At 42.4% G+C, this 27,935-nt stretch overlaps 1 protein-coding gene across 1 annotated transcript; it reads right to left on the bottom strand.

Annotated features, from left to right (window-relative positions):
• Positions 1-55: 55 nt before the first annotated feature.
• On the bottom strand, positions 56-26,147 carry LOC133376886 (putative DBH-like monooxygenase protein 2). Its single transcript, XM_061609798.1, has 14 exons — positions 26,128-26,147; positions 25,223-25,442; positions 22,510-22,656; positions 19,236-19,397; positions 17,750-17,833; positions 16,061-16,228; positions 14,967-15,069; positions 12,066-12,232; positions 11,668-11,759; positions 9,243-9,339; positions 9,071-9,130; positions 5,726-5,856; positions 2,011-2,125; positions 56-298 (listed from the first exon to the last, which is right to left on the bottom strand). The coding sequence occupies exons 1-14, from the start codon at positions 26,145-26,147 to the stop codon at positions 56-58; spliced, it is 1,809 nt and encodes a 602-aa protein (XP_061465782.1).
• Positions 26,148-27,935: the final 1,788 nt, after the last annotated feature.

Genomic DNA, 27,935 nt, shown 5'->3' with positions numbered 1-27,935 from the left:
ATAAAAGCTTCAGCATGTTAATGACATCCTATAACTGCTCAGTGGTATCTGATGCTCAGAGTCTACTCTGAGAGGAGGCAAGAAGCCAAGTAAAACCCAAAGGAATGAAGAGCAGCGCAGGAAAAGGAAAGATGCCCTTTGTGCTGAGAGCTTTGGAAGTCACCGTTGGTGGAGCTGCCTGATATTTGGCTTGCCCTTCTGGCTGAAGCCCAGGCATAGATGTGGAAATGTCCTTGCAGGGCGGTGGCTCAGCATCAACAATATCTCGAACAAAGCCAGTTTCATTTCTCAGCAGCTCCTGGAGGTAAAGAAAGAAAAATTTAAAGATCTACATCTATTTGTTGCAATACTTGTGGGGCTGGACAACAATCTGAGCTATTGGCAGGCCTGGAACCAGTAGGCCACCAGGTTGGGCACTGGCTGAGGCCCCTGTGGCTGGCTGATGGTTCCTGTGGCTGGGAGGGTGGAGCTCCCACTCTGCAATCCCCATCTGCACTGGGTCATGGGCCGTGACCAGACAGTGGCATGGGTCCCAGTGGGAGCTCCCCTCTCCCAGGTGACATCAACTCCACATGCTGGCACAGTTGTACCACCTCTTGTGTCACCATATCAGCACACACATGCCTACCATTACCCAAGATTGTGGCAGGGGCATCAACACATCCCCCCGCCATCTTGGGAAATGGCAGGCATGTGCACTGATGTGGTAATGCAAGAAGTGGTGCAACTGGGTGTATTTAAGTGTGTGTGTGTGTGTGCACAGGGGGGAGGCGGGGCCCCACAGCAGTCTAGCAGCAGTCTTGTGCCGGCCCTGGCTATCAGGGCCCATCATGTCAAAGCCATGTGCTATTTTTTCTTGATGAAGTTGAGGGAGAATGGGGTCATCATTTGAAAGATCTAAAATGAACTGGTAAAAAAACAACCCCCCGAGACATTTGCACAGTTCTCTTCTCTACCCCCCACAACTCTCCCCTTTTGGGTAAGGTTCTGCAGGCATGGACACACCTGGACAACACTGCATTCTTGGACCTGTGCAGCTGTAGTTTCTCCCCTGGGTATGACACTTATTTACGTGACTTCTCTGATAGATAATAATCTCTTTCAGGATAATAAAATTGTACCTTGGAAAGTGTGAGATATTCCTTGCAACTAAAATGAGGGGAAATCACCAACATGTATTTGTCTGGAGGGCGCTGCAACGCATCCCACCATATTCTTAGGACCAAAGTACATGTAAATTGTTTTAACATGTTGATGTTTGCTGCCCTGGGCTCCTTTGGAAGGAAGGGTGAGATACAAATGTAATCAGTCGGAGATTCCCAACTTTTCCCCCCATGGAGCGCTTGAAAATTGCTGATGGTCTTGGAAGACCATTTAATGATTTTTCTACCTTTTGTAGCAATTGTAATGTGCTATGCTAGTTGTTGTATTATTTTTAAACAATTTTTGTTGATTCTTTTATTTCTTATATTGTATTATAATTTACGTTCCATATAATTCAAATTGTAATGCAATAAAATACAATATAAGAAATAAAAGCAGCAATAAAAATACAATTAAAAATAAATATGAATATTTAATAAGGGCATGTCACAGACCACCTGAATGCAGCTTGAGGACCACTGGTGGTCCACGGGCCACAGTTTGGGAATCCCTGTAATAAAATAAAATAAAATAAGTTCGCAATGTAGCTGTACTTCTAAGTACACGGATGTTATTTTTTTTAACATTAGTGCAATGGGCTTCCCTGTGCACAACAAAGCTTCCTCTTCCTCTCCTGTCCCCTCTAGCCCCCCAAAATCATCTCCAGAGGGTTGGGGGGCCCTCCTGAGCAGATTCTGGAGGGCATGGGGAGGGAGGAGACTGATTTCTCTGTTGGGAATCCCTGTCTCCTATTTGTAATTGACATCCCTGTTGGAAATCACTGATGGCCTGCATGTGCTTGTTTTCTCTGTTTCTGATTTCCCTCCGCATAAGATTGTTAATGCCAAATATGCAAAATGTGCTTACATCAATTGTTTTAATCATGACAATCTGATCTGCCTCCTTGCATGCCTTCTCTGCTGTCTTGATGGTCTCGTTGTCCCATTCTACCAGGTTGATGGCCATCATTCCTTCCATTGCACTGAAGGAGAAATCAAGGAGCAGAGGGATGTCCCAGGGTGTAGAAAGGGTGTGGTAAATGGGAAAAGAAGGAAAGATGAATGCTTCACAGTGGCTGTGGCATCGGAAGCAGACAATGGGTGAAGAGAGGCAGTAGTGTAGTGGCAAATTTAGAAGTGTAGGGTCCCTTCATGATAGTCACACCATGCCCACTCACAGCCATGCCCCCTTCTAAGGTTATACAATAAAAAGAAGCTTTCAGTCTCTGTGATGGATAAGTGAGTTGTTCAGACAACAGGAAGCCCTGGGGACCTATAAAGCTGCTGTTTCCCCTTCCCCTGCACTTGGCTAATGGCTTCTGTCTCCTTGTAATCTCCAACTGCAGAGTGGTAAGCGGCAGTAACGCAGCCAAAAGCTCTGCTCACAGCTGGAGTTCGCTTCCAACGGAAGGAGGAAGTCAAATCTCCGGTAAAAGGGGTCGAGCTCCGCTCAGCCTTCCATCCATCCGTGGTCGGTAAAATGAGTACCCGGCATATGCAGGGGGGTAAAGAAAGGCCGGGGAAGGAACTGGCAATCCCACCCCATATATACGGTCTGCCTAGTAAACGTCGCAAGATGTCACCCTAAGAGTCGGAAATAACTCGCACTACAAGTGCGGGGACGCCTTTACCTTTTATAAAGTTATATTCTGCAGAGTCTACTACACAGTAAGTGTGGGTCGATGTTTAAAAATCCGATGGTATACATGTCTACTCAGAGGTAAGTCTCTGTGTTTAATGGGGCTTACTTCCAGGTAAGTAGGTACAGAATTATAGTCTAGGTGTTCTTGTGAGGAAGGGGCAGAGAAGGGTTCATCGTGACAGGGCCCCTTATGTGCACCAACTTGGGTGTAAGCTCACTTGAATGGAATTGGAATTTAAGCATGTAAACACACAATAATCATTCCAGACTGGATGAGACCTGGAGGTGTCACTAGCGGGAGTGCGGGGGGGGTGTGTGCGGACCTCCGGTGCGCGTTCTCCCAGGGGCATGGATGAGGTGGCTGGGCTTGCGTGCGCGCATGCGCTCGAGCACTCAAGGCCAGCCACCCTGTCCATACCCCTGGGAGGGCGCGTGCTGGAGGGTCACCAAGCCGGAGAAGGCCTGGGAACGCCGCCGTGCCTCCCTCACCCCGCCAACGCTGCTCCTGGTCTCACCCACCCACCCGCCTCCGGGGAGGAGTTGAAGTAGCCTTGCCGGGCAACGGCGCGGGGCAGGGCAGCTCTGGGTGTCACCCCCCTCATGGTGACACCCGGGTGCGGGCCGCACCCTCCGCACCCCGGTACTGACGCCCCTGTGGAGGTGTACTAAGGGGGTGGAGTGGAGAAAAAAAACATGGACAAAACCACACATCTCTCCCCTTATTTTTTTCTCGCTGGATTTGGATTCTGTTAACAAAGAATAGCTCTCTCTCTCTCCTCTCTCTCACACACGCAAGTCCTTGCTGTGTTTGTCCATGCAGGGCAATCCCATTGGTCTATCATATCTGGTCCTGCTTGGGGGTGAGCTCCATTAAACTCAGTGGGACTTACTGCTGAGTAGAAATTAAAAGATTGCACTGCCAGTGATTTTAAGAATGTTTTAAAGGCTAGGAAGAAATTAATTCAAAAGTATGTTGTTGAAAATCAAGAGCTGTGAACTGATGAATGAATGTTGCACCCCAACACTGTAGGAATGATTGCTCCAAGAGAGTAAGGTACTAATCTGAGAAGGTTTCTATTTACTATTTTAGAGTGGAGCCCTCCTCCACCAAAAAAGATCAATCACATGGGAATGTACTTGCACTTTCAGAGTTTTCTGACAATCTTCCTCTGGTTGTTATTGAGATATGCACTTAGCTTGTAGTAAGCCCCACTGAACGCAGTGAGACTTACTTCCAAGTAAGCATGTATAGGAACAGGCTGTAAGGCTGCAATCCAAGGGTCATTTACTTAGAAGTAAGTCCCCACTGAACTCAGTGGGACTTACTACAGAGTAAACATGCATAGGAATGGTACTTCAGAGTAAGCATGCATAGGAATGGGCTGTAAGGCTGCAATCTAAGGTACATTTACTTTGGATACTAGAAGAGAAAAATGTTGATATGCAGCTCAGTCCTACCTACCTCCATTTCCATCTTCCCTCATCTTCTTGCTTCCTCTTCTCCCTTGTCTCTTACAACAGATGTTCTCTAGGAGCCAGTTAGCATGAAAGGGGAGGTGTGTGGTCTTCTTAGTAGCTGACTCACCCCCTTCCACTCTGATTGGCTCCAATCAACATTAAAGGATGAGGAGCCAGGTGAGAAAACTGTTGTCAGTGGCTGATATGCTCATAAGAGATATACGACTCCGGCTGGGTTCCTGCTACCAGAAAAGTAGAGGAACGACATCCCGGAATGACAACACTACTGAAGAGAGGCATACCTTGTAAGGATGAAGACAGCTGTGCTTTCTGAACTATGGTAGATGTGCTTGGAGTATTAAACACACATTCTCAACTCTGCAAAGCAGCAAATGTATTTTCAAACTACTTCTATCACAGTTTAGATCAGTGATGGCTAATCTTTTTTTGGCCCAAGGGCGACCTTCATCCTTGGCAACTCTCTGGGGGCCACATGCTAGCACAGGGTGTGGATACTCTACACTCTTTCTCACATACTCTTGTATGCACACACACACACACACACACATACACACAAGCACACAGTCCCCCCTCCTCTGTGAGGATCAGCTGGCAAAGGGAGTTACCTCCCTTTCTCCATTCATCAAATGATTGATCTGACGTACTGTACTGCCGTCAAGTCGATTCTGACTTATGGCGACCCTATGAATAGGGTTTTCATGAGGCTGAGAGGCAGTGACTGGGCCAAGGTCACCCAGTGAGCTTCATGGCTATGTGGGGATTCAAACCCTGGTCTCCCAGGTCGCAGTCACTTTAACCACTACAAATGCACAGTGGGGAGGAGAGCCTGGCTGGGAGTCCAGAGTCTGTGAGTTCAAATCCCCGCTCGTGTCTCCTGGGTGTCAAGGGCCAGCTAAAGATCACCCTCACAGTGAGTGGCTCAGGGGTTACGTGCCCTGCCACCTGTGCAGCCGTGGGCAAGCTGCATAATCCCAAGGAGCCCAGTTGCCCCCCAGCTGGCAGTTGCGGACAAGGAAGGGGCTGGCTTGTGCAGTTGTGGCAAGCTGAGCAGGCCCTAGCCAGCAGGGGAGGACTAGTCTCAGAGGGAGGTAATGGTAACCCCCCTTTGAATACTGCTTACCGTGAAATCCCTATTCATAGCGTAGCCATAAGTCAGGATTGACTTGAAGGGAGTCCATTGAGCTGATGATTGAGGAGATTTGCATTCTCATCAGGGTCATGGATTCTGCCCACCACAGTGGCACTATGTTTAGTTTTTTCTTTTTGCCACTGCTGCCAAAATGGATGCAATCTTGTGGAAGGGTCAGAAAAATTGCTTGGAGGGCCAGATTAGGCCCCCGAATTGGGCATTAGCCATCACTGCTTCAGAACGTCTGCCTGCTTCCATCCTATGACATTATTCCAGCTCTGTTACCGTATGCATCCTGCCACACCATTCGAGGGCTTTGTCAGAAACACTCACTCTGCTGCCTCTTGACCAAGCTGATGCGCAACATACTGAATGTCTGGGTATCCCATACAGCTGGAGATGTTGTTGCGAGGATAGTAGAAGAGGAATGCCAGGCACATTTCATTCAGGGTACTTGGCCCTCCCTGAATAAAACAATATTAAATTTATTTACAACACAAGAGTATTGATTGCAACACAGCTACCTGCCCCTTCCAGGTATCAGTGCACCCAGAGTAGTGACAGTGTTGTGCAGGTATAATCAGAGCTTGGACAAGTCACTTTTTTGAACTACAGCTCCCATCAGCCCCAGCCAGCATCAAGCTCTGGGTATAATAGTATAGACATGTATGTTACAGTCTTGTATGGAAGATACACATTTTATTATGACTTCCTGCAAAGGCAATTCTTCCTTGGGAATTGTAGTCTGGTATAAGAGCATGGCGAGAAGTGCTGCATTAGGGATCCTTAGCTCCCCCAGAGAGAACTACAATTCCCATGATTCCCTGGGAAAAGGACATGAGTACTATATCAATTTAGGTTTGTAGTGTGGTAATGGCCAGTGTATGACTATGAATGAGTTCTGAGATCTACCCGTGGATAGACAATTCAGCCAGATAAGCGACTAATAAGTCAAATAAATAAATAAATAAATAAAAATATACACAATCTTGACTTTTCAGAAACGTGAAGTCTCATATTCCTAAAACAAAACAAAACAAAAAACTGCTCAAGCTACTCCAGATGCATAAGGATGAGTTTGCCAGCCCACGGAGGCATAATAAAAGCTAACAGACAGACAGGAGGACACACAGGTGACCGGTAGTGAGGGAATTGCAACAACTGCCCTGGGCTCAAAGAGCAGGGCCAAATTAGAGACGATGATCCTGTGTGTGCAAGCATGGAAAAGCACAGGGCGCGGAGATGAGCTTTAAACTGCAAAAGGGGTAAGCAGGCGAGGGGTGCAGCCTTCCTCTGCCCGTAAATAAATAAATAAATAAAAATCAGAGCACTTATGGGGAAAATCTCCACAAGATTCTCCCCATAAGTACTTTTATTTATATTTATTTGGTTTTTTTAAAAAAAAAAATACATTTATAAACTGCTTAACATTTTTAAAAACTTTAAGCGGTGTACAATATAAAAACAATCAATATAAATAAAACAAAAATACAACCTAAGAATAGCAAAGCAATCCTAATGCCAAAATACAATTTAAATAACATCCCAGAAGAATATAAAGATCAAATAAGGAACAGATTTGAGGCTTTAAACTTAGTTGACAGAGAACCAGAAGAACTATGGATTGAAGTCAGAGGCATTATCAGGGAAGAATGTGAAAAGACAATACCTGTAGTTAAAAAGACAGAAAGACCTCAATGGATGACTGAAGAAACTCTTAAAATCATTAAAGAGAGAAGGAAAGCAGAAGCAAAAGAGGATAGAAACACGGTCAGAACTCTAAATGCAACAATACAGTGACTAGTACGCAGGGATAAAGAGAACTATAGTTATTGTTATTGTATAGAAATAGAAGAGGACAATGAAAAGGGAAGAACAAGAGCCCTGTTCCAAAAGATCAGACAAATTAAAGGGAAACTTAAACCAAGAGTAGGGATGTTGAATAATCAACAGGGGAACACACTGACTGACTGAGATAAAATAAAAGGAAGATGGAAGCAATACACTGAAGAACTCTATAAGGATGACAGATTCATTCACGGAGGAACCGTATTATAAAGAATCAGAAATTCTAGAAAGCGAGGTAAAGGCTGCCCTTAAAACACTTGGAAGAAACAAATCACCAGGAACAGATGGAATACCAATAGAATTGCTACAAGCTGCTGAGACTGAATCTGTCCAAATTTTGACAAAAACCTGTCAACAAATATGGAAAAGAAAATAATGGCCCACAGACTGGAAGTGTTTAATATACATCCCAATTCCAGAAAGGGGATCCCAGGGAATGCAGTCATTATCGAACTATTGCTTTACTATCCCATGCAAGTAAAGTAATGCTCAAGATTCTACAACAAAGGCTCTTGCCATATATGGAGTGAAAAGTGCCAGATGTCCAAGCTGGATTTAGAAAGAGAAGAGGTACCAGAGATCATATTGCAAACATACATTGGATAATGGAACGGACCAAGGAACTTCAGAAGAAAATCATCTTGTGCTTTATAGATTACACCAAAGCCTTTGACTGTGTAGATCATGAAAAACTATGGAATGCTTTAAAAGAAATGGGGGTGCCACAGCATCTGATTGTCCTGATGTGCAACCTATACTCTGGACAAGGACAGAATATGGAGAAATACACAGGGGTGTATTTTATCACCCTATTTGTTTAATCTATACACAGAACATATCATACAGAAAGCAGGATTGGACCAAGATGAAGGTGTGAAAATTGGAGGGGGAAATATCAATAATTTAAGATATGCAGATGATACCAGACTACTAGCAGAAACCAGTAATGATTTGAAAAGAATGCTGATGAAAGTTAAAGAGGAAAGCACAAAAGCAGGACTACAGCTGAATGTCAAAAAGACTAAAGTAATGACAACAGAAGATTTATGTAACTTTTAAGTTGACAATGAGGACATTGAACTTGTCAAGGATTATCAATACCTTGGCACACTGATTTACCAAAATGGAGACAGTAGTCAAGAAATCAGAAGAAGGCTAGGACTGGGGAGGGCAGCTATGAGAGAACTAGAAAAGGTCCTCAAATGCAAAGTCAGGATCATTCAGACCATGGTATTTCCGATCTCTATGTATGGATGTGAAAGTTGGACAGTGAAAAAAGTGGATAAGAGAAAATCAACTAATTTGAAATGTGGTGTTGGAGGAGAGCTTTGCACATACCATGGACTGTAAAAAAGAAAATAATTGGGTGTTAGAACAAATTAAACCAGAACTATCACTAGAAGCTAAAATGATGAAACTGAGGTTATCATACTTTGGACACATCATGAGAAGACATGATTCACTAGAAAAGACCATAATGCTGGGAAAAACAGAAGGGAGTAGAAAAAGAGGAAGGCCAAACAAGAGATGGATTGATTCCATCAAGGAAGCCACAGACCTGAACTTACAAGATCTGAACTAGGTGGTTCACAACAGATGCTCTTGGAGGTCACTGATTCTTAGGGTCACCATAAGTCATAGGCAACGTGAAGGCACATAACAACAACAACAACCCTGCCCAATAATGGCATAGGAAAATCTTGTGGTGGTCCTGCAAGCTATTACTAAGGTATTTGTGTATTATGGGAATAATTTGATTTTTTCCCAAAAGGTGTCTCCCCACCACCACCTTTCCCCTAATGCTTAGATGGCTTTTGGTCCAAGACTTACAAAGGTCAGCTCTGTCCGATATTTAGTTTGATAGTGACATTCCACCAGGAACTCATCCCCCTGTAAAACAAAGCAGACCACAAAGTCAAACCTAGAGAAGTAGAGGGTCGCAGCAGAAAATGGCTTATCATCACCAAACCATGGCCCAAAGGGAAACCCCAGAATAACATACAGGTTTGAAAACGACCTCCTTCTTCATGCCTCTTGTCTCCTGGAGATTGAAATCATACTGATTGTCTTCACAAATGATTGTCACCTGCTCTCCATTCCTGGAGCGGAGACAAAGAAACAGGAGAGGCAGACAAATTTATCAGACTGCAGAGCTGAGAGAAAACTGTAAGTGGGATAGAAATTGCAACCACTATCTGATCTAAGGACTTCCTGACAAATATTTCTGAGAGTTAATATTACTATTGCCAAAATGAAACAACTGTTGGTTCTGTTTCAATCTTCAATACTGATCAATGAACTGAGTTTTGTGTTTGCATTCCCCACCCTCACATACATGGACTCCATCAGTACACAGAGCTTCACTTGTCTTGGTACAAGTGGGCTGTCTCCTATTGACAAATGGGCATGATCCATGCTACACTTAGTGTAAATTCATGGACTGACAGCATCAGATCTAGTTTGGTTCACAGACAGTAGCGTATGCCACCCAAGGCATACCTTATACTCTGTTGTATGCCTCAAATGGGTTTAATCTTTCTGATGAATGCCTTTCCTAGGGAGAACCTGACGTGAAATAAGATTGCTGCTAGGAATTTGAACTGTCATATGAAATAACTGGATAAAGATTGCTACTAAGGATGGGATGGGGGGACTTCGATTCAGTTCACATTTAAAGATGAATCTATCAAATTTGCCTTTCCAAAACAATGAGAACTGAAACATAGCCATCCCTTGAAATTTGCGCTTACTCAAATTTTGCAATGCATTTCTCCAACCAAACAATATTTGCAAGAATGCGTAATTAGGGGGAAATGTGCATAAAAATGAATATATTGTAGAAAATAACATACAAAAATGCTTTACATTAGGTGAAATTGCTTGCAAAATGTGCACATTTGTCCAAACTGCATACAAAAGTGTTTATTAGGAGAAATTCACACTAAAATGTTGAACAATTTTTATGAGGATTTTTATTTATTTATTTATTATATTTCTATACTGCCCAATAGCCGAAGCTCTCTGGGCGGTTTACAGCATAAAAACATCCAGTATACAATTAAAAACATATATCAAACACATTGAAACAATATAACAAAATAACTAAACATAGTTAAACACATGGACACGACAGACACAATCCTAAAATGTTAAGTATAAAAACGTATTAAATCAGTTAAAATATGAAGCTGTTTAAGATGTTAATGTTAAAAACAAAATTCACAAATTGCTGCAAAAATGCAGCGAACTGAATTTAAGATTAGAAAAGTGAGAAACAGAGAACTGTAACTGACAGATCCTTCCATCCCTATTTGTTACCTAATTACATTCGACTGTACTATCTTGATTTTAAAATAACCTAACCAGAAATCAAACCTAAATTATAGATTATAATGCAGACCTGTTCAACTTGACACTGGCCAGACCAAATGCAGCCTGCCAACTATGTCTTAGGATGACTAGGGATGTCAGAGGAATCTGTTGAAATCAAACCAATTTCCTTTTGCTTGCCCATTCCACAGACTCTTGCTACAAAGAAAGACTATCCCTAGGCCATTTCCCCTCCCCAGGACACGCCCCTCACTGGCTCTGCTCCGCACCTTCCTTGAGTGCTTTTCCCTGGTGGAATATGGCCTTGTTATATGAGAATGCCTCTCGCTTGCCTGGATGGAGAGATGTTTGTGCATCTAGAAACCTCCGAGTTTTGTATGGCTGCAATGTAGCCTGCTATACAAAGGTAAGAGTCACCTCCATTGCTCCACCCACTTTTGCCTCTGGCCTTGCCCATCACCGGCATGTGGCCCCTGGAAGGTTCTCCACAAGGGAATGTGGCCTTCAGGATGAAAAAAGATTCCCCACCATAAGCGCTCTTCAGACAATGTAACTGTTTTGGATGAACGTGTGTGTGTATAGGGTACCTATGTACGTTCAGTTGAATCATGTCTGCTGGGAGTAAGTAAGGCTCGCTCGCTGTGATCCAGATTATACAGTGGGAGTCTTTCGTGTATGTAAGATGGCAACGGGGCCTGCTGCTGATCCCTCTCCCCACTTTACATGCATTCGCTACTGCACTCAACTTATGTTATCCGAAAAGTGCTATGGAGCTGTCCTAATCAAGTAGAAAAAGGGAGATGGAGTCCGATTGTAAAAGCAGAAGGAGCAAGTGACTGGAGGATGCTGAACTCTTCTGCCCATGGCTGATCCCTCCCCAGCTACTCACCCCAAGTACTTTTCTCCACAGCTAAGCTCCAATACTGGAAGTGGCCTAGGTGGAGAGAAAAACTGCAGCAGAGCCAGGGATGGGAGGTGGGAAACAGGCTCTGTACTAACCCTTTCACTTTTAAAACCAGATACCTACCCCACTATTCCTATGCAGATCTAGAGCTGTCATATCTAGTGAGGCCCACGTATACATTGACTTTTCTTACCGGTATTGGACGCCTCTCACTCCCAATCCGGCCAAGTGTGTATGCAGCAAGTAGCCAAACACGTGCATATCAGGCACTGGAGTCCCATTCATCTGCAATCCAAAATGGGAGAAAAAGGCCCGTCAGTGGCTTTTGGGTCAGACTGGCGGTCTCCCATGGCTGCCTTCTGTTGAGAGAAGGTTCACATGTCTCCTGCGGAATGAGCGGTTTGACCTTAATACTGACCTACCCACTGCAGGGTTTTTATAAGGATCACAACAAGATTATGTATGTGAAATGGTAGTCTGAATATGCCAAAGTGCAGTATAAATGCTCAGTGTTATTATTGAAGGGGGTGTGTGTGTGAGAGAGAGAGAGAGGGCGAAAGAGCGAGAGCTGGGGAATACTGCAGAGCTTACCTCATCAAACAGACTGGTATTGCAGACACCATAGGACATGAAGGACTCAGCTCCAGGGGGGATGAAATGGATAGGAAAGGTAAAGAGTCCTGTTTGTAGCACCCCCATGTCGTAAGGACGCAGCTCCGGGGTATAGTAGAGACGTATCCCTGAGTTGTCAATTAAGTCTTAGAAAAGAAAAATATCAGCTGAGCAGCTGGTTCTGCAAAATTTCCTATACAAGTGAGATAGTCAAAGGCTACGTCACCCCTTGAGTGAAACATTAGGGGGCTTCCAGTAATTAAGATGATATTCATCAACTTGTATGTTAAATATATTTCTGAGGGCCAAGCTGCACATTATGTTAGCTATGTAGCTGGGCCTTTTAAGTGTTGAGTTTTTACACTAATTGCCAGTGTGGGGGCTTTAACCCTTTACTGCTAGGATCCTGATCTGGAATGGGGTGGGGGTGTATGCCTACAATTTCCATTAAAAAACCCTTCACATTCACTTCAATTATCTGGATTAGGACCATAGCAGGAGGGCAGATGGGTTGCAGCCCTCCCATCTCCCATGCTAGGGTCCCATTCTGTATGGGGGGCACACTGGCAATTTGTGGGTGTATGTGTTGGGGGGCAACTCTTCACTTGAAGACACAACTGTGTAGCTAATATTATGTGCTTTTGGGCCCTATTGGATGCTAGAGACAAGAACAACTAGCAGGCAAAGGTCATTGCCACTTTCATGTCATGCTTGCAGCCTTCCACAGGCAACTGGCTGGTAAACCATGCTGGACTAAATGGACTCTTAGTCTGGTCAAGAAAGATTGCTCTTATGTTTTTACTGAAGTGAGACATGATGGGACATTGGAAAGAGTTGCTGGCCAGCTATCTTGCCACTATCCTGAACAAACATCTTGACAACTCATTCCCTTGCCCTGCTAAGCTCTTCATAGTGATGAATTATACAGCCAAGAGTGGCTGTATACTATAGCCAGCATGGATTTTTCGCATTCCGCAATGTTAAATTGAAAATACCCCCCATGCCATTCTGGTGCTTCCCATAAGCTCATTCAAAACAAAACCTTACAAAACTTATAGTCCTGAACTCAGAAAAGCTTGTTAAACAACCCTATAAATTTTCATGGCGATACACAAAACAGTTAGAGAGAATCGAGAGTTCAAAGTGTAAAAAGAGAAAGAGAAAAACTGGACCACTATTGGACTTTTTTCTGTCAGAGTATTCATAATTTGTTGAAATTAATGAAAAATCAGCCATGTTCACAGAGTACCTGTAATCCTATTACTGGCCTTGCCTCATACTCTGACTTTCATCTTCTGCAGTTTAAAAGTTAAAAAAAAATGCCTTGCTGATTTTTAATTAATTTAAGAACTTTTACATGGAACTCAATGATAATGTCAGGCATGCTCAGGAAGAATCAACTGTCAGTGTTCTAAAAGCCAGATTCACAGCTGCTGGGCTTGCCTAATAAGAAGGACCTACGCCAGACATTTATTTCACTTGAGACAGTCATGGCTTCCCCCAAAGAATCCTGGGAAGTGTAGTTCATGAAGAGGGCTGAGAGGAGACTCTTATTTCCCTGACGGAGCTCAAGTGGCCAGAGTAGTTTAACAGTCAGCCACTCTGACTGAAGCTCTGTGAGGGGAACAGGGCATCTCCTAGAAACTCTCAGCACCCTTCACTAACTAAACTTCCTAGAATTCTTTGGGAGAAGCAATGACCGTCTAAAGTGAAATCAAGCTCCAGTGTGGATGTGGCCAGGGACAGCTTTGGTTTAAATTTGGGTGGGAGACTACATGTGCCTGCTGTAGAATAAAAAGGTGGGGGAAACACTGAAAAGCAACAATACTGTTCACAATGTTTTCCTTTTGTAAAGGAAAGGGGCTTCCCCTCTGCCCAGTGCCCACCCACCCAATCTCCTCCCCTTCCCGCCCTCCTCCTCCCCCTCCCCTCCCCTCAGTCAGTTTCACCTATCTTAAAAGATTGCACAGAAATAAATCCCATTGAACTCAAAAAGTATGCGCATGATCAAACCCACCCTCCCTTCTCCTCCCTCCCTCTTACCACTCCCCTTTTCCTCCCCTTCCTATCTCCTTCTTGTAGGGCAGTACAATATCTCAGAAAGGAGGTCAGGTCTCATGCTCCCCTGGTACATTCACTATAGCTGCCCAATTTCCCTGCATTTTAAAGTTTGATAGAAATATCTGTGGGCCATAGATATGTTCTTAAACCGCAAGGTTTTTTTTGCCTATTAGTGGATATTTACCAAAGGTTTTAAAATTGAATATAATTTTTTAGAGAAGGCCTGTTTAGATAACTCTCACAGGTGCTCAGTGAATGTATGAGAGGGGAGTGTGTTTACTCATGCTGGCCACAGCCCCTGAAACCAACATCTCCTGTTGCCCATGTCTCCTAGTGCTGAATCACAGCTGCACTAAAATCCTCCTGGATTTCTCCATTGACACTTCCACTCTAATAAGATGGGGGGGGGAATACTTCCAAACCTAGAGGCTGGCCCTCCCCTGTCTATTGCTCATTTTAAGTCTATGGCTGCGACACACCTTCACTGGCTCCTCCTGCCTCTGCATACCAGCAGGAATTAAGGAACTCTGTGACTTATAGTTCTTCAGAGAGCATGAGGAGGCAGATACCCCTCAAACAACTTATAGAGCCTCTGCACAAGTTCTCTCCCCCACACCCGGGATATATATAGATACATTTCATAAACATCCTCAAGCATGATCTACAATTTAGTCTCAATTTTTCTCCTCCTAGTAATGGTCTTGTAGCCTAATCTAGACTCCTCTAGTCCCCTGTTTCCTCTACCCCAAGTTTCCCTATTCCTTGCCCCTCCTCAACCCTTTACCTTTCCTTATCCACTTCATGCATATTTTTACTCACCTGGAATTAAATTAAAATTGCTGTAGTGGATTTCTAACCGGACCCACTGGGCATCCAATGGTGTCCCTATGGAAATTCCAGTTTCATCTGGGAACATGTAGGACTAGTTTGCGGGAGGGAGAGAAGAAAGATGGCCAAAGCAAAACTGATCACTAGACTGTTATGTTACCTGTTATCTTGGCTTTGAGCTGGATGTTGCACAGAAGTCAATTACATTAAAAATTCAGTGAGGTGGCAATCCTATACCCATTTAACCTGCGAGCAAATCTCATTTAACTCAACTGAATTGAGTAGACATTGCACAGGCTTTCATGGCAAGGAAGCAAAGACTCTGGCAGGGATTGATAAGACACCTTTGTCAAGCTCCCTTCCAGTTCATTGGAACATACTCAGCAGAATTTAGTGGTGAATTTTGTGCACTTGATGACTGAAGAGAGCCCAGTAGCACATAAAGAATGGCATGGAATTTGGGTTTAAAAGCATCAGGTCTAAGGATGGGGGATAAATTAGATGCAGTTTGCATTTAAAGCCAAATTCGCGCTTTCTGAAACAATACGAAAACCAAAACAAAGCCATCCTTTGAAATTCACACATCCGAATTTTGCAATTCAGTTCTGCAACCAAACAATGTTTACAAATATGCATATATTAGGGGAAAGTGTGCACAAAATTAATCTATTGGGAAAATAACATACAAAACTGCATTATATTAGGGTAAATTGTTTGCAAAATGTTTACATTAGTCAAAACTGCATACAAAAATGTATTTAATAGGAGAACAAACTAAAGTTCTGAACATTTTTCATGAGATTCTTTTTTAAAAAAATAAAAAATTGCAAATTGCTTGCAGAAAGGTGGAGAACCGTATTCAAGATTAGAAAATGAGAAGCAAAGAGAACTGAAACTGAGAGATCATTCCATCCGTACATCAGGTCCTAGGGAAATGAATTCCTCCCTCAGCCCCAGAAACAAGCTTAAAAGATGATATAAAAAAAGGAGAGACTATATCAGAGATAACATTTCAGACTTCGGTGTAGTACTTTGATTGCAGACAGGAAGCAGTTCACCTGGCCTGAAAAATCCCACATACTCACCCCTCCTCCGACAGCCCAGCCCACAACTATCTGGGAGCACAGGGCAAAATCGGGATCACCTCCATAGCAGTCACTGACACCACTAGGCAGCACACTTGCATTGCCGCATCCATACACCAGGATGTGGTGTACTATGGTTTCATTCCGGGGCGTGATCATGGCCTCAAACTATGGACACAAAAAGACACAATGGAAACCCTTGCTGAATTTCCACCTTAATCTTTCCCCATGTTTCCTAGGAACAGCAGCCAGCAGAGAATGTGCAAAGGAGCGTGCATGTTTAGAACACAGTAGTGTGCTCTGAGCAGAATTGCTCCTTAAGGGGAACTCCAAAATGCAGGGCAAAGGGCTGTAGTTCAGTGACAGAGCACATTTGAATGCGGAAGATCCTAGATTAAATCTTTGGCATTTCCAGGTAGGGCTGGGAAAGTTCCCTGTCGGACACCCTGGAGAGCCACAGCCGTTTTTTAAAATGCACAATGCACTGGAACATGAACTTCTGGTGCACTGCATTTGGGTACGATAAAGATAGCAGTTGTACCACAAGGGCTCCCCCTGCTCCCCAGATGTCCATGTAGCAGGGCCCAGGATGGTAACTGCCATTGCTATGGGCCCAAAAAACTCTGAAGCTGGCCCTGAAGTCCACCTTGTGAGTTCATGACAGAGGGAAGATTAAAAACAGGGCCATTCCTGATTCACAGCCTACACAAGGATGATTATTAAAATAATCACAAGCTAATGCCAGCAAGGCAAATTATGCTGTATTGTGTACAGGATACTCGATTCACAATTGGATGGCATCATTAAGTCATTCCCCAGCAGGCTCTGCAAATTATCAAATATGTACCACTTTCTGTCCTAAACCATGTCTCAAACTGCCTACTTGAATTTTCCCCTTTCATGATTAAGGTGAGCTCCCAAGTTATAGAAGCGTACTACACCACGCCTTGCAGGCAGCATAATGCCAGCAGGCAGACCTTGTTTAAGACTCTAAAACAGAGATTCTCAAACTGTGGCCCACGGACCACTGGTGTTCCATGATTTCTGTGTAGGTGGTCTGTAGAAAAGTTGAAGAACAGTTGATTATATCTGTTTGGTTTATTATTTTTCTGATGATGGAAATCGAGGCCATTTTGATCAGGGGCGGGTGAATGAATAGGCTAATAAGGATTTGGCTTAGGGCCTGCAATTTTCATATTATGGCAATAGTGCAGTTAACTAATTTCTCCCCAAGTGTTTACCAGATAAAGGGGCCCTTTTCAGTGGCTTGTCCTAGAGCCTGTGATTCTCATAATACAGCAACTGGTTTTGAAACAGATCCCTGAAGAAAAATTATTATTAAAATATGAATTATTTATGTGTTTTTGATTTATTGAACAACAACAAAAAGTTTATTAAGTGGTCCACTGAGATTTCCAGCAATTTGCAAGTGATTCATGAAAAAAAAAGGGTACCACTGCTCTAAGAGGCAGGGGTGGGAGAGTGGGTGAATGTTTGTTTGAAGCCCCCATTCTTTCTTGCTGCACCTTGGGCTACAGCCATTCCTCCCCCAAGCTGGATGAAGTGTACCATTTGCCTGTGTTTATGTGCCCCCTCCAGCGAGGGCCATTGTCCGCACTGTTCCCCCTGAAAAAGGGCCTACACCAAGGCCTTGAGATGCAACCCTCCCTGCTTCCTTTCCATAATTACCTTGTAGATGTGATGTTTTTGCTTGACAATGGGCAGTGGGAGGAAAGTGCAGGCGTAAGTGGTGTCATCCACTGGGATGGGGAACTGGAAAAAAAAGCCAAAGCACACACTAAGCATCATGGGTTTGCCAATTCCTGGCTTCAAAGCAAGCTTTTATACCCTTGACTGTAGAGAGAGCTATTAAGCAGGAGAGAAGCTTTCATGCATATGGTTTCTCTTATTAGGACAGTTTCAATGACAGGAGAAGCCGTATTCACTGGATCTTCTTCCTGCTTTATAAAAAGCAGGCTGGCTTTTTACGAGGTAAAATTAAGCCATTTGCCCCAGGCAGCAGACTGGAGGTGCAACCAAAGGAGTGGCAGACTGTGGACAGCTTGGTATTGTTCTGTTTAAAGAAATGTGGGTACCACCATGCTGGACAGGGCGACAGTAATACTGGGCCACACATAGATAATTTTTTTTTGCATAATCATAACTCCCAGGTAGGTAGAAACATAACTGTATCCATTTTTTTTTAAAAAAAAGAACCTCAGGATTGAAGGGTGCTTGTGTGTTGTTGTAATACCGCCATTGGATCCTGATAATGAGAGCTTAATCATGAGGATACTTGATTTCCTTTGAGCAGATAACTGTACTCTTGAACCCACTGCACTGGCAACAGGATGGATTAATGCTCACCTTCCTTTTTGTGAACAGTGGATAGAAATCTTTCCACCCACTAGAGTTGTTCTCTGTAGCCAGACATTGTGTTGTATCCAGTGTCAGAGATACGCAGAGTACACCTATTGCATACAATGGACATGACTAACTTGTCCATTGATTTCAGTGGATCTGCTTAGAGTGAGACTAATGACTAATGTTAGATACAGCCCAAACCTGAGCTACACTGTAGTTCAGTGGAACATCCTAAGCAACTGTTCTACTATAAACTCAAGAGGTTTTGTAACTCACATTAAGGTTAAAAATATCACATTGCCATGAGTGATTTGGGGAAATTGCTAAAAGAACTTACCAGTTCGAACTTTCTCATGGTTCTTTAATGCTATAAAAGCTCTAGGGGAGGATGAATGGGTAACCCTCTTACATATAGATCAATATACATTTCCCTTGATTTAAGCAAAAGGAAACAGTGTGAAAAACAATAACTGCTGAAGAAGGTAATCTGAATAGTGGAGGAAGAAGAGGTTTTGTTGTGCATGATCTACTATTCCTCTGAAATGGTCAAAATGAGCTTAATGTTATGGAAGAAACCAATGTCAATATATTCATTTGAAACACAATTTAATATTTTAAAAATGATTTGCAATTTTGTATTTTTACCTAGAGTAGTAATAACGTATACACTGAAAAATAAAAAGTGAATAACATGATCACTAGTTTGAATAAATGAAGCGTATCTAATAGGAAATACTGAGTCTTTTGATATGCTGAATGGAAACATCCAGCAAGATTCATCAGCTTTGTTACCTAGGTAGTAGGTACTCACATCGTTCAGTTTCAGGTCATACACATGATAGACACTGGGTGAGTGCAATTCATCTTCATTTGAAAACACCATCATGAAAAGAGATTTGTGGATTATTTTTCCTTTGAAGAAGTCAATTGTGTCATCTGTACCATAGCCAGTAATCAGTCGTAGGGTGTCACTCTGTGCAGAGAGAAGTTGAAAGGGGAAAAAAACTTCCTTGTGTTATCACACCCACAAGTATGGCTAAACTGGCAACTAAAAAGAAGATAAAACCCTCTCATTTTTCACATTTTGGGTTTCTAGTAGCCAATCAGAGAATGCATATGTCTCTATTAATTCTGTAGCTCACCAGATAAAATGTATTCATTAGCTGTGCCCCTCCAACACATCTTATATTTTTGTTTTATTTCTAGCTAGGAAACAAGATGCCAGCCCAGATTCAGACTATGATGCTAGTCAAAGATATTTAAGCTGCAATTCTATACAGTAGAGTAGAGTAGAGCAGAGTATACATTTGCTTTTGTTTTTAAGTTGCTTGGAGACTTTGGGTAACAAGCAACTAATAAATTTAATAAATAATACTAATACTAATACCAATAATATACACTAACCCAGGGAATCAGTCCCAATGAACTCTATTGGGCTTATTTCTGAGTGGACATGTAGAGGATTGCACCGTTCAAAGTTAATCCCTGTCAGAATCTCAATATAAGGGAGTATGTTGGTGGCTGGCCATATTTTGGGGTGGAAGCTCCTGAACCAAGCCTTCCAGGCTTCAAGCTTTCATGCAAACTGACACACAAGGGACTGTCTAGGCTGGCAGGAAGATGCCTTGGTGATATGAATGGAGGGTTGGCTGAAGCAGTGAACCGTTGCAGAAAGAGGAACCAAGGAAAGAAAATTATAGCCCCAAATGGATCATATCTATATACCCTGGTAGAATCCCAAATACATTTATCTTCCCAAATAGAGAGCAAGTGCTTGAATGATATGAGAACTACACTCTATTCAGCAAGTGTCAGTGCATGCCTCTTTGAAAGTATATGTTGTAGGGATGCTTTTTTGCTTAAACAGAAATATGAACCTTTTCACTTTGGAGAATGTTGTTCCTTACAGAGAACCACCCAGCCTAGAAACTTCATATTACAAATTCTGAGTGTAACTTATGATAACTGAAATTGTGGTACTTCCAGACTAGTAGATCCTAGCACTACCCAGTCATTGCTCTTCTCTTGTAAGTTACATGCAGAATTGCAATTGACTTCCCATGCTTCAGGAGGTACGGTGATTTTGTGTGTGCACATCCTGCTATGTTCCATCCACACTTGTGGGTGTGACATAGCCGTGTGGGCAGGGAAAAGACAGTTCACCTGAGCATGCCATTTTAAGACCGTTTTTGGATCAATTTTAAAATCATTGTAAGAAAAATGTGCTAAAGCACTTCTTAAATTTAACACTATTGTGCAATTACTTCCACACTGGTACAAAATAATAATAAGAAAAATAACCACAGTGATAAAACAGCACTGACCAAAAGACAGTGTGTGTTTTTAACTTAATTTTTAAAAATGTGTGCTGTAACACTTTTTATAAGTACTATTGCATTACTATTTTAGCATTTTTCTTTAAAAAGATATAGATGAAAAAGTAAATTAAATGCTTGATTAAAAAATACAGAGCTAAAATGGTGCCCTCTAGAAAGTAACAGCAAAGTTGCACAAATAATAAGTAATTTATTTCGGTCGTTGACCAGCAGAAGAAGTTGCATGAAGTATGCATGTATGTGATAGTTCATTTGCCTGATAGGTCACCACAAACAAAAGATAAGCCAGACAATAAATGAGCAGTTAACAATAATTAAAAGCATGTAAAAAGTGCTTTAAAAGCCCGAGTGACTAAAAAGGCTTTTGCCTGGTACCGAAAAGGAAGCAATGTTGGTGCCAGGCAAGCCTTCCAGGGTAGGGCATCCCACAATTAGGGCATCACAGCTGAAAATGCCTTCACTTTAGTTGCCACCTGCTTCACTTCTAGAGATGAGTAAAACTCTCTGTTTCGGGGTTTTTTACTTTCTAATTTTTCAAATCTTAAGTTCAGTCTACAACTTTGCCTAATTTGCACAGGTTTTGGAGAAATTTACCCTAATATAGTGCATTATTGTACAGCATTTTCAGTAATATATTAAATTTTAAGCACTTTTATATGCATTTCTATACACATCTTATTTGGTTGGAGAAATGCACCGCAAAATTCAGAGAAGTGAGAATTTCCAAGGATAGCTGCACTTTGGTTCTTGGTTTGGCCCTGGTTGGTGGCGTCACTGCTGGGTGCTGCCCAGTTGGCGCTAACCTGGGTTAGGCCTTCTTGGGGGCAGTTTCTCATTTGTGGGATGCTCTTCCTGGTGAAGTACATACATTCCCCTCATTATGAACATTTCGGAAGAATTTCGGAACATTCCTGGCCACCCAGGTTTTTGAAGGTGGAAAGATATTGTTACTGGCGACCTTGAAATTATTAGCTGTGATTGTTTTAAGATGTTTTACTAATTTATAGATGTTTGGTTTTTTTTAAAAAACACCATTTGTTTCACTACTTTATTTTTGCCATCCTGAGCACCTTTGGGAGGAAGGGTGGGATAGAAGTGGAATAATAAACAAACAAACAATTAAAATTATGCCAGGGTTGGGAGGGTGGGTGCCAATCCGTTGGAGGTTTTAAGAGCAAGCATCAGCACTTTACATTGGATTTGGTTATGCACTGGCTAGCAAAGCTCTTTTAAAACTGGCAAGGTTTGATGCAAACAAATGTTCCCAGTTAAAATTCTAGTGACTGTATTCTGCACTAACTGCAGTTTCCAAACTGTCTTCAAATGCAGCTCCGCATGTGTATATAGTGACTCCTTTTAATTTTTGTTCTGGCAGCCAAAATCTTATTAGAACTAACTATTATCCCTTTCGCTTTGTGTAGGCTTTTAGAGGTTTTAGTGTTAGTTTTTATTGCATTTTTATTGCAACGCATAAAATATTTTTTAAATGTTATTTTGTATTATGTTCTGATTGTGAGTGGTTTGGGAGCAAATGTTTGGCTAAATGCAAAAATAAAGATATAATAAAGCAAGCCAGCCCTTTAAAGTCCCATTGATTTCAGGAGGAGAGCAAAGTACATGCGCCAGTCTCTCACATTACTGCAAGTGAGATTTTTAAAAAGTGCTTGGCCACAGTCCACACTCAAGCCCACTGAACTCTCTCTTGAACCATGATCCTTAATTTCGGCTGGATGTTGCTGCTTTGATTACCGTGATGTCCAGATCATGCTTGTCACATGTCCGGAAATGTCTCCTGAATGTCATGGTGGTGGATGTATCATCCTGGGTCAATGACAGCAACTCGTAGTCTTGGCTTTCATCCTCCAAGATGGTTTCCTCATTCACACCATGCCAGTCCTGAGTGAAACAGGGAGAACAAACTCATATAAACCCAGGAAGTCAAAAAAGCTAATGTACTCTGGTGGATTTCAACTAGGGTCACTTCGATTCAAATTCGTAGTCAGCAACAGATTTCTTGGGTAGCTTTGGCTCATTAACTACCTCTAAGTTAAATTCAACTCACTTTCTTGTAACTGGGTCATTTTTCCGCTGGTCAGTGGGCAGATGTGTTCTTAAGGCAAAAATCAGTTGCAGCTTAGGACTGTGGAAAACTGTCCTGAAAATTTTTCCTAGTTCTTGGAATCTTTTTTTCGTCCCCTTGATATTCCTCAGATGATTTACAGTCTAACAGGAAGCTCCACATCCACCTCAGTTTTTTGTTCAAGGCAACATTTATTGGGATACCTAGAAGTATTGCTAAACCTCTGAACATTTTAAGAATTTCTAAGCAGTATACAAAAGATACACATCAGCATAAACAATGGTAAAATCAGAGATAAAAGCAGGAATCCAGGGATGCAGGATTCAGTTTATGGATCAGGAAAGATATCTCTTTACAAGACATCTGAAGCATGTAATCGCTTCATGCATTGCAAAGGGGCAATGAGAAAATTAAGTGATATATTGCATAGATTAGAATGGTGTAGCACTGGAAAAGAGATCCCTGTCAAAATTAGCATTTCCATTGGGTACCTTTTTTGGGTAAAACTTCAGCTGCCTCCAAACTCCTAGGTTCTTAACATTTACAAAGCTTCCCGTATTGTAATTACATTGTACAAATCTTGTGTTGCAGCAATATCAGGAATACTATGTACACTTATGGTCACCCCATCCCAAAAAAGGCTATAACAAGAGCTGGGAAAAGTGCAGAAAAGGGCAACCCAAGAAAAATTTACAACATCTGGGTTTGGTAAGTTTAGAGAAAAGATGACTAAGGGCAGGCTATAGGAGGCAGGGTTATAAAACTATTCATGATGTGGAGAAAGAGAAGCTCCCAGAATTTGGGGTCATCCAATGAAACTGATTGGCAGTAGGTTCAGGGCAGACAAAAGCAGGTATTTATTTATTTGAGGTATTGGTAATTCACCTTATACATCCAAGCCATAAATGTTGAAAATAAACCAATAAATCAGGGACGGAGAATCTCAGGCATCAAATGTGGCCCTCTGGGCACTCTATCTGGCCCTCAAGACTGTCCCTAGGGTACATTTCTTCCCATTCCACACCTTCTCTTCCCTGGCCATCCCTCGCTAGCCCTGCTTTGCATACTCTCTGAATGCTTCTGCCTCACTGAAATGTGTCCTTAACTTTGATTAGGCTTCTTCTTGCCTGGATGGAGATTAAAGAGAGATGTGTGAGCGTGTGTAGAAACTAGCCTACTCTACAACAGTATAATTCACATCCATTCCTCTGCCCGCTTTTGCCTCTGCCCAACCTGTCAGGGCATGTGATCCCCAGAAAGTTGCCAGAACGGAATGTGGCCCTTGAGCTGAAACAAGTGTCCCATCTAGGGTTGTCAGGTTCAGTCCCTGAGACTGATCCTGTATCTTTAGGAGAGGAGAAAGTCAGCCAAGTGCAGGTGTTCTTGCAACCCTGTAATGGGAAAAACCACAAGGTGGAATTCTCCCTCCCCCCTGCACAACTTTTAAAGATACAAAAGACCTCTTGGTTGCCAGGCCCGGCCTCCCAGAGGTCTTTTGTATCTTTAAAAGTTATGCAGGGGGGAGGGAGATTCCACCTTGTGGTTTTTCCCATTACAGGGTTGCAAGAACACCTGCACTTGGCTGACTTTCTTTCCTCCTAAAGATACAGGATCAGTCTCAGGGATTGAACCTGGCAACTCTAGTCCCATCCCTGAAATAAATAATGGAAATGGCTGCCACAAGAAGTGGTGATGGCCCTTAGCTCTGGCGGTTTAAAAAGAGGTGTAGGCCCTGTTGTCAAATAACTCTTGCTGGGGAGGGTTATTGCCTTCAACTCCTGGTTGGAGCTTTCTTGACATCAAAGAAATCTAGCTGGCCACTGTGCAAAACAGGGTGCTATACTAGCTAGACCTCCCCTCCCCCCAATCCAGCAGGACTGTTACCGGGTTCTTAAAACACTGAACAAATGCTTTAAAAGGCTGAACAGAAAACCCACCCTTTAAAATCAGGTATTTTTTCGAGAAGGAGGATTGGATTCAGGATGCTAATTCTGACACAGAATAAGGGACAGGAAGGGAAGCAGTCTCAGCAGTTTCTACTGAGTATGTCCAGATGATCTGAGAATGCTCAGACGGAACAGGTTATAAACTCTGTCAAGATGAATTTTCCGGTACTATACTAGCTCCTTATCTTAAATACAGTGAAGAAGTGTGACCCCAGCTATAAACTGAATTGATGTTCAATGCACAATATTAGGGAGTGAACACAAGCAACAGAGACTGCAATACTTCTGGATGCATGTCCCATTGGGCATGCAAAATGATCACCTCTAGATTCTTTGTAATTTGAATTGAAATGAAAATATCCCCCCTCCCCACCCCAGTACATGCAGGGACAATCTCCTTACGAAGAGGAAGAGAGAGTTCATAGTTTCAGCTTACTGAGAAATAGATGTTGCCGTCAGGAAGGACTCCACCGATCACAAAGTCTGCCCCAGTTATCTCTCCGTGATTGGTGAAGCCAAAAGCCACCCATCCAGTCGACTGGGCTTGGAGGTCAAAAGTCATTAGGCTACTTTCTTCATCATGGTCCCACCGTAGATAGATCTGGTGTGTGGGGTCGAGGAACACAGAGAAACGCAGTGGAGGAATTGTGGAGTGGCTGGAGCAAAGGCATAAGACAGAAAAGAGAAACAGCAGGCTTTTCATACACGGACGGCTCATCATCTTAGGAGCAAAGTGCCCCCCTCTCTCAGTGAGATTTTCCTAAGCTACCTAGCTACCTTGTGGTGTGGAGACCCAGTTTATATGAAAGGCTGGTACTGGCTGGGACCAATGCCAGAAAGGAGGGGCAGTGATTTTTATTCTGCATATCAGATTTAATAGGCAGGATAAATATGTCATTTTACATAATATAATGGCATCCTTCCCAAAAGGTTTTTGCTGCTGCTCTCCCCCCCCCCCAGGTGGGAGGGTTCTCCTTGCAGATGTGCTGCAAAATGTATAATAGCATCTTCCGAAAGTCTGTGAGGTAAAGCTCTACTGAATGTAAAGGTAAGAGGCCGGTCTATAACAATGATAACAATGTTCCTTATTGACAACAAAGAATCTAATGGTATCTTAAGTTTTTGTGACCTCTTCATCAGATGCATGAAGTGAATATTAAGAGGAATATATGTTGAACAGTTAATGTGCATAATCACCAGTCATTGTGCTCATTCTTCAGGCCTCATGGAAAATGTGCACATAATCTATTCATGAAGAGGGAAGTGAGTACATTTCCTGGTGCATGTAAACAATCCCCAACAAGCCTTGGGGAATGTGCATATATCAACTGAATGTTGTACCTTCTCTGGCCATTCTGCATAATCCCCAATAGGCTTTGGGGAATGTGCATATCTGGACAGAAGTTTGCACATTCTCTGCTGAGCCATTATTATGGATGTGCTAGAATTCCACTAAATTCAGATTTGATATTGAGTTATCCATTAATTCACTTATTCTCTATCACTGCAGATTGGATTTTTATGAAGTGATTTTTCGCGGCTATTTTTGAAAATGTAAAAAAATCCAACTCTAAAATATTAACAATAATTTTACCAATATTTATTTCATTTATCAACATTTCCTTTAAAACATCAATATTAATATCAACATTTTTTGTGAGGGGACAAAAATGGATTGGTAAAAGCAGCGACTAGTGGACAAGGAACGAATTTGAATCAATACCGTCTTGTTAGGTTGACAGAATGCTTTCGAACCAGCACTGGCCAATGGATCCCTAGTCATTATGTATAATCTCCTTGGGAAATATGCATACTTTTGACAGAATTTTGTACATTCTCCAACCATTATGCATAATCTGTAACAGGTTTTGGGGATTATTATTATTTATTAATTTTCTATCCCGCCCTTCTTCCCAGATGAAGCCCAGACTGCATTTTGTACAGTCTCTAGGCAATATGCACATTCTCGGGGTAGTCTCCAGTAAACTATAATTTTGTCCTTCATGTGTGCAATAAGGGTAGTCTCAAGAAAGCAGCAATATATGAAATAATTTTGTATATTATTTAATTTTTTTTTTCTGCAAGTGATGTCGAGGAATTTCACTTATAGCCAGCAACTGTGTAGATTGATCCAAAGGTATTGCACATACATATTAACACAATGTATTTTTATGCAGCGGTGCCGTCTATAAATGAGCCTGGCTCTAAACAGTCACAGACTGGAAAGTTAAGCTGGTCTCTGGGATCATAGAAAACAAAGCTCAAATGCAGTTCTCTCAATGGGCTTTCAGTGGGCCTCTACTTTTAAAGGTTACAGGACAAGAAGTAGGCTATGTTGCCTCAGAGGAATCAGTCTGGTTAGGAACAAACACAGACTGAGGAGGAAGAGGAGCACACCAGGTATCAAAGGGAAGTAATTATCACTGAAAAGCAAGGAATGCAGTGATTTTTATGTCTCACTCTCCAAGAATATATAAGTTCAGTTCCTAGTAAGCAGCAGCGTCACTAGCGGGAGTGCGGGGGGTGTGGCTCTGGGTGTCACCCCCCTCATGGTGTCACCCGGGTGCAATCCGCACCCCCCGCACCCTGGTAGTGACGCCCCTGCTAGTAAGCACCAAACAACACACTACTTTATTGAACAGCAAGCAACCAGCACTGACTGACAAAATGAAAGTAACCAAGAACAGTCATAGCGTGTTCTCTTTTTGTGTTCATCCCAAAATAACAATGACTTCCAATTTAACCCTCTCATTGCCACATTACTATAGTGATTTTATCTAGTTGCTGCTGTCTTTTAAGGCTCCAGCTCTGCATCTAGGCCTAGGTTGCCACTCTGAGATTTTTCCAGAACAAAAACCAAAATAGCCAAGAGGTGGAGAGTAGAAGGCATCTGGCTAGACCAAATGCAAAATTTCAGAAATCAACAACAATGATAAATGTGAATAAGGAAATGTTTATGAGAAACTAAACAAGCTGATTGTTGCCACCACTCACCATATGCTCAGAGGCATGTTACTAAATTCTTCCAAACTACAGAGGAAGTGGATTGGACTGTGAAAGACCAACCTGAATTGTGTTTGCATTTTGATGAATTTGTAGGGCAGTACAATATCTCAGAGAGGGGGTCAGGTCTCCTGCTCCCCTGGTGC

The sequence above is a fragment of the Rhineura floridana genome, chromosome 1, assembly GCF_030035675.1.
Source record: "Rhineura floridana isolate rRhiFlo1 chromosome 1, rRhiFlo1.hap2, whole genome shotgun sequence".
Lineage (NCBI taxonomy): Eukaryota > Metazoa > Chordata > Lepidosauria > Squamata > Rhineuridae > Rhineura > Rhineura floridana.
This window is presented reverse-complemented; position numbering and strand designations above follow the sequence as displayed.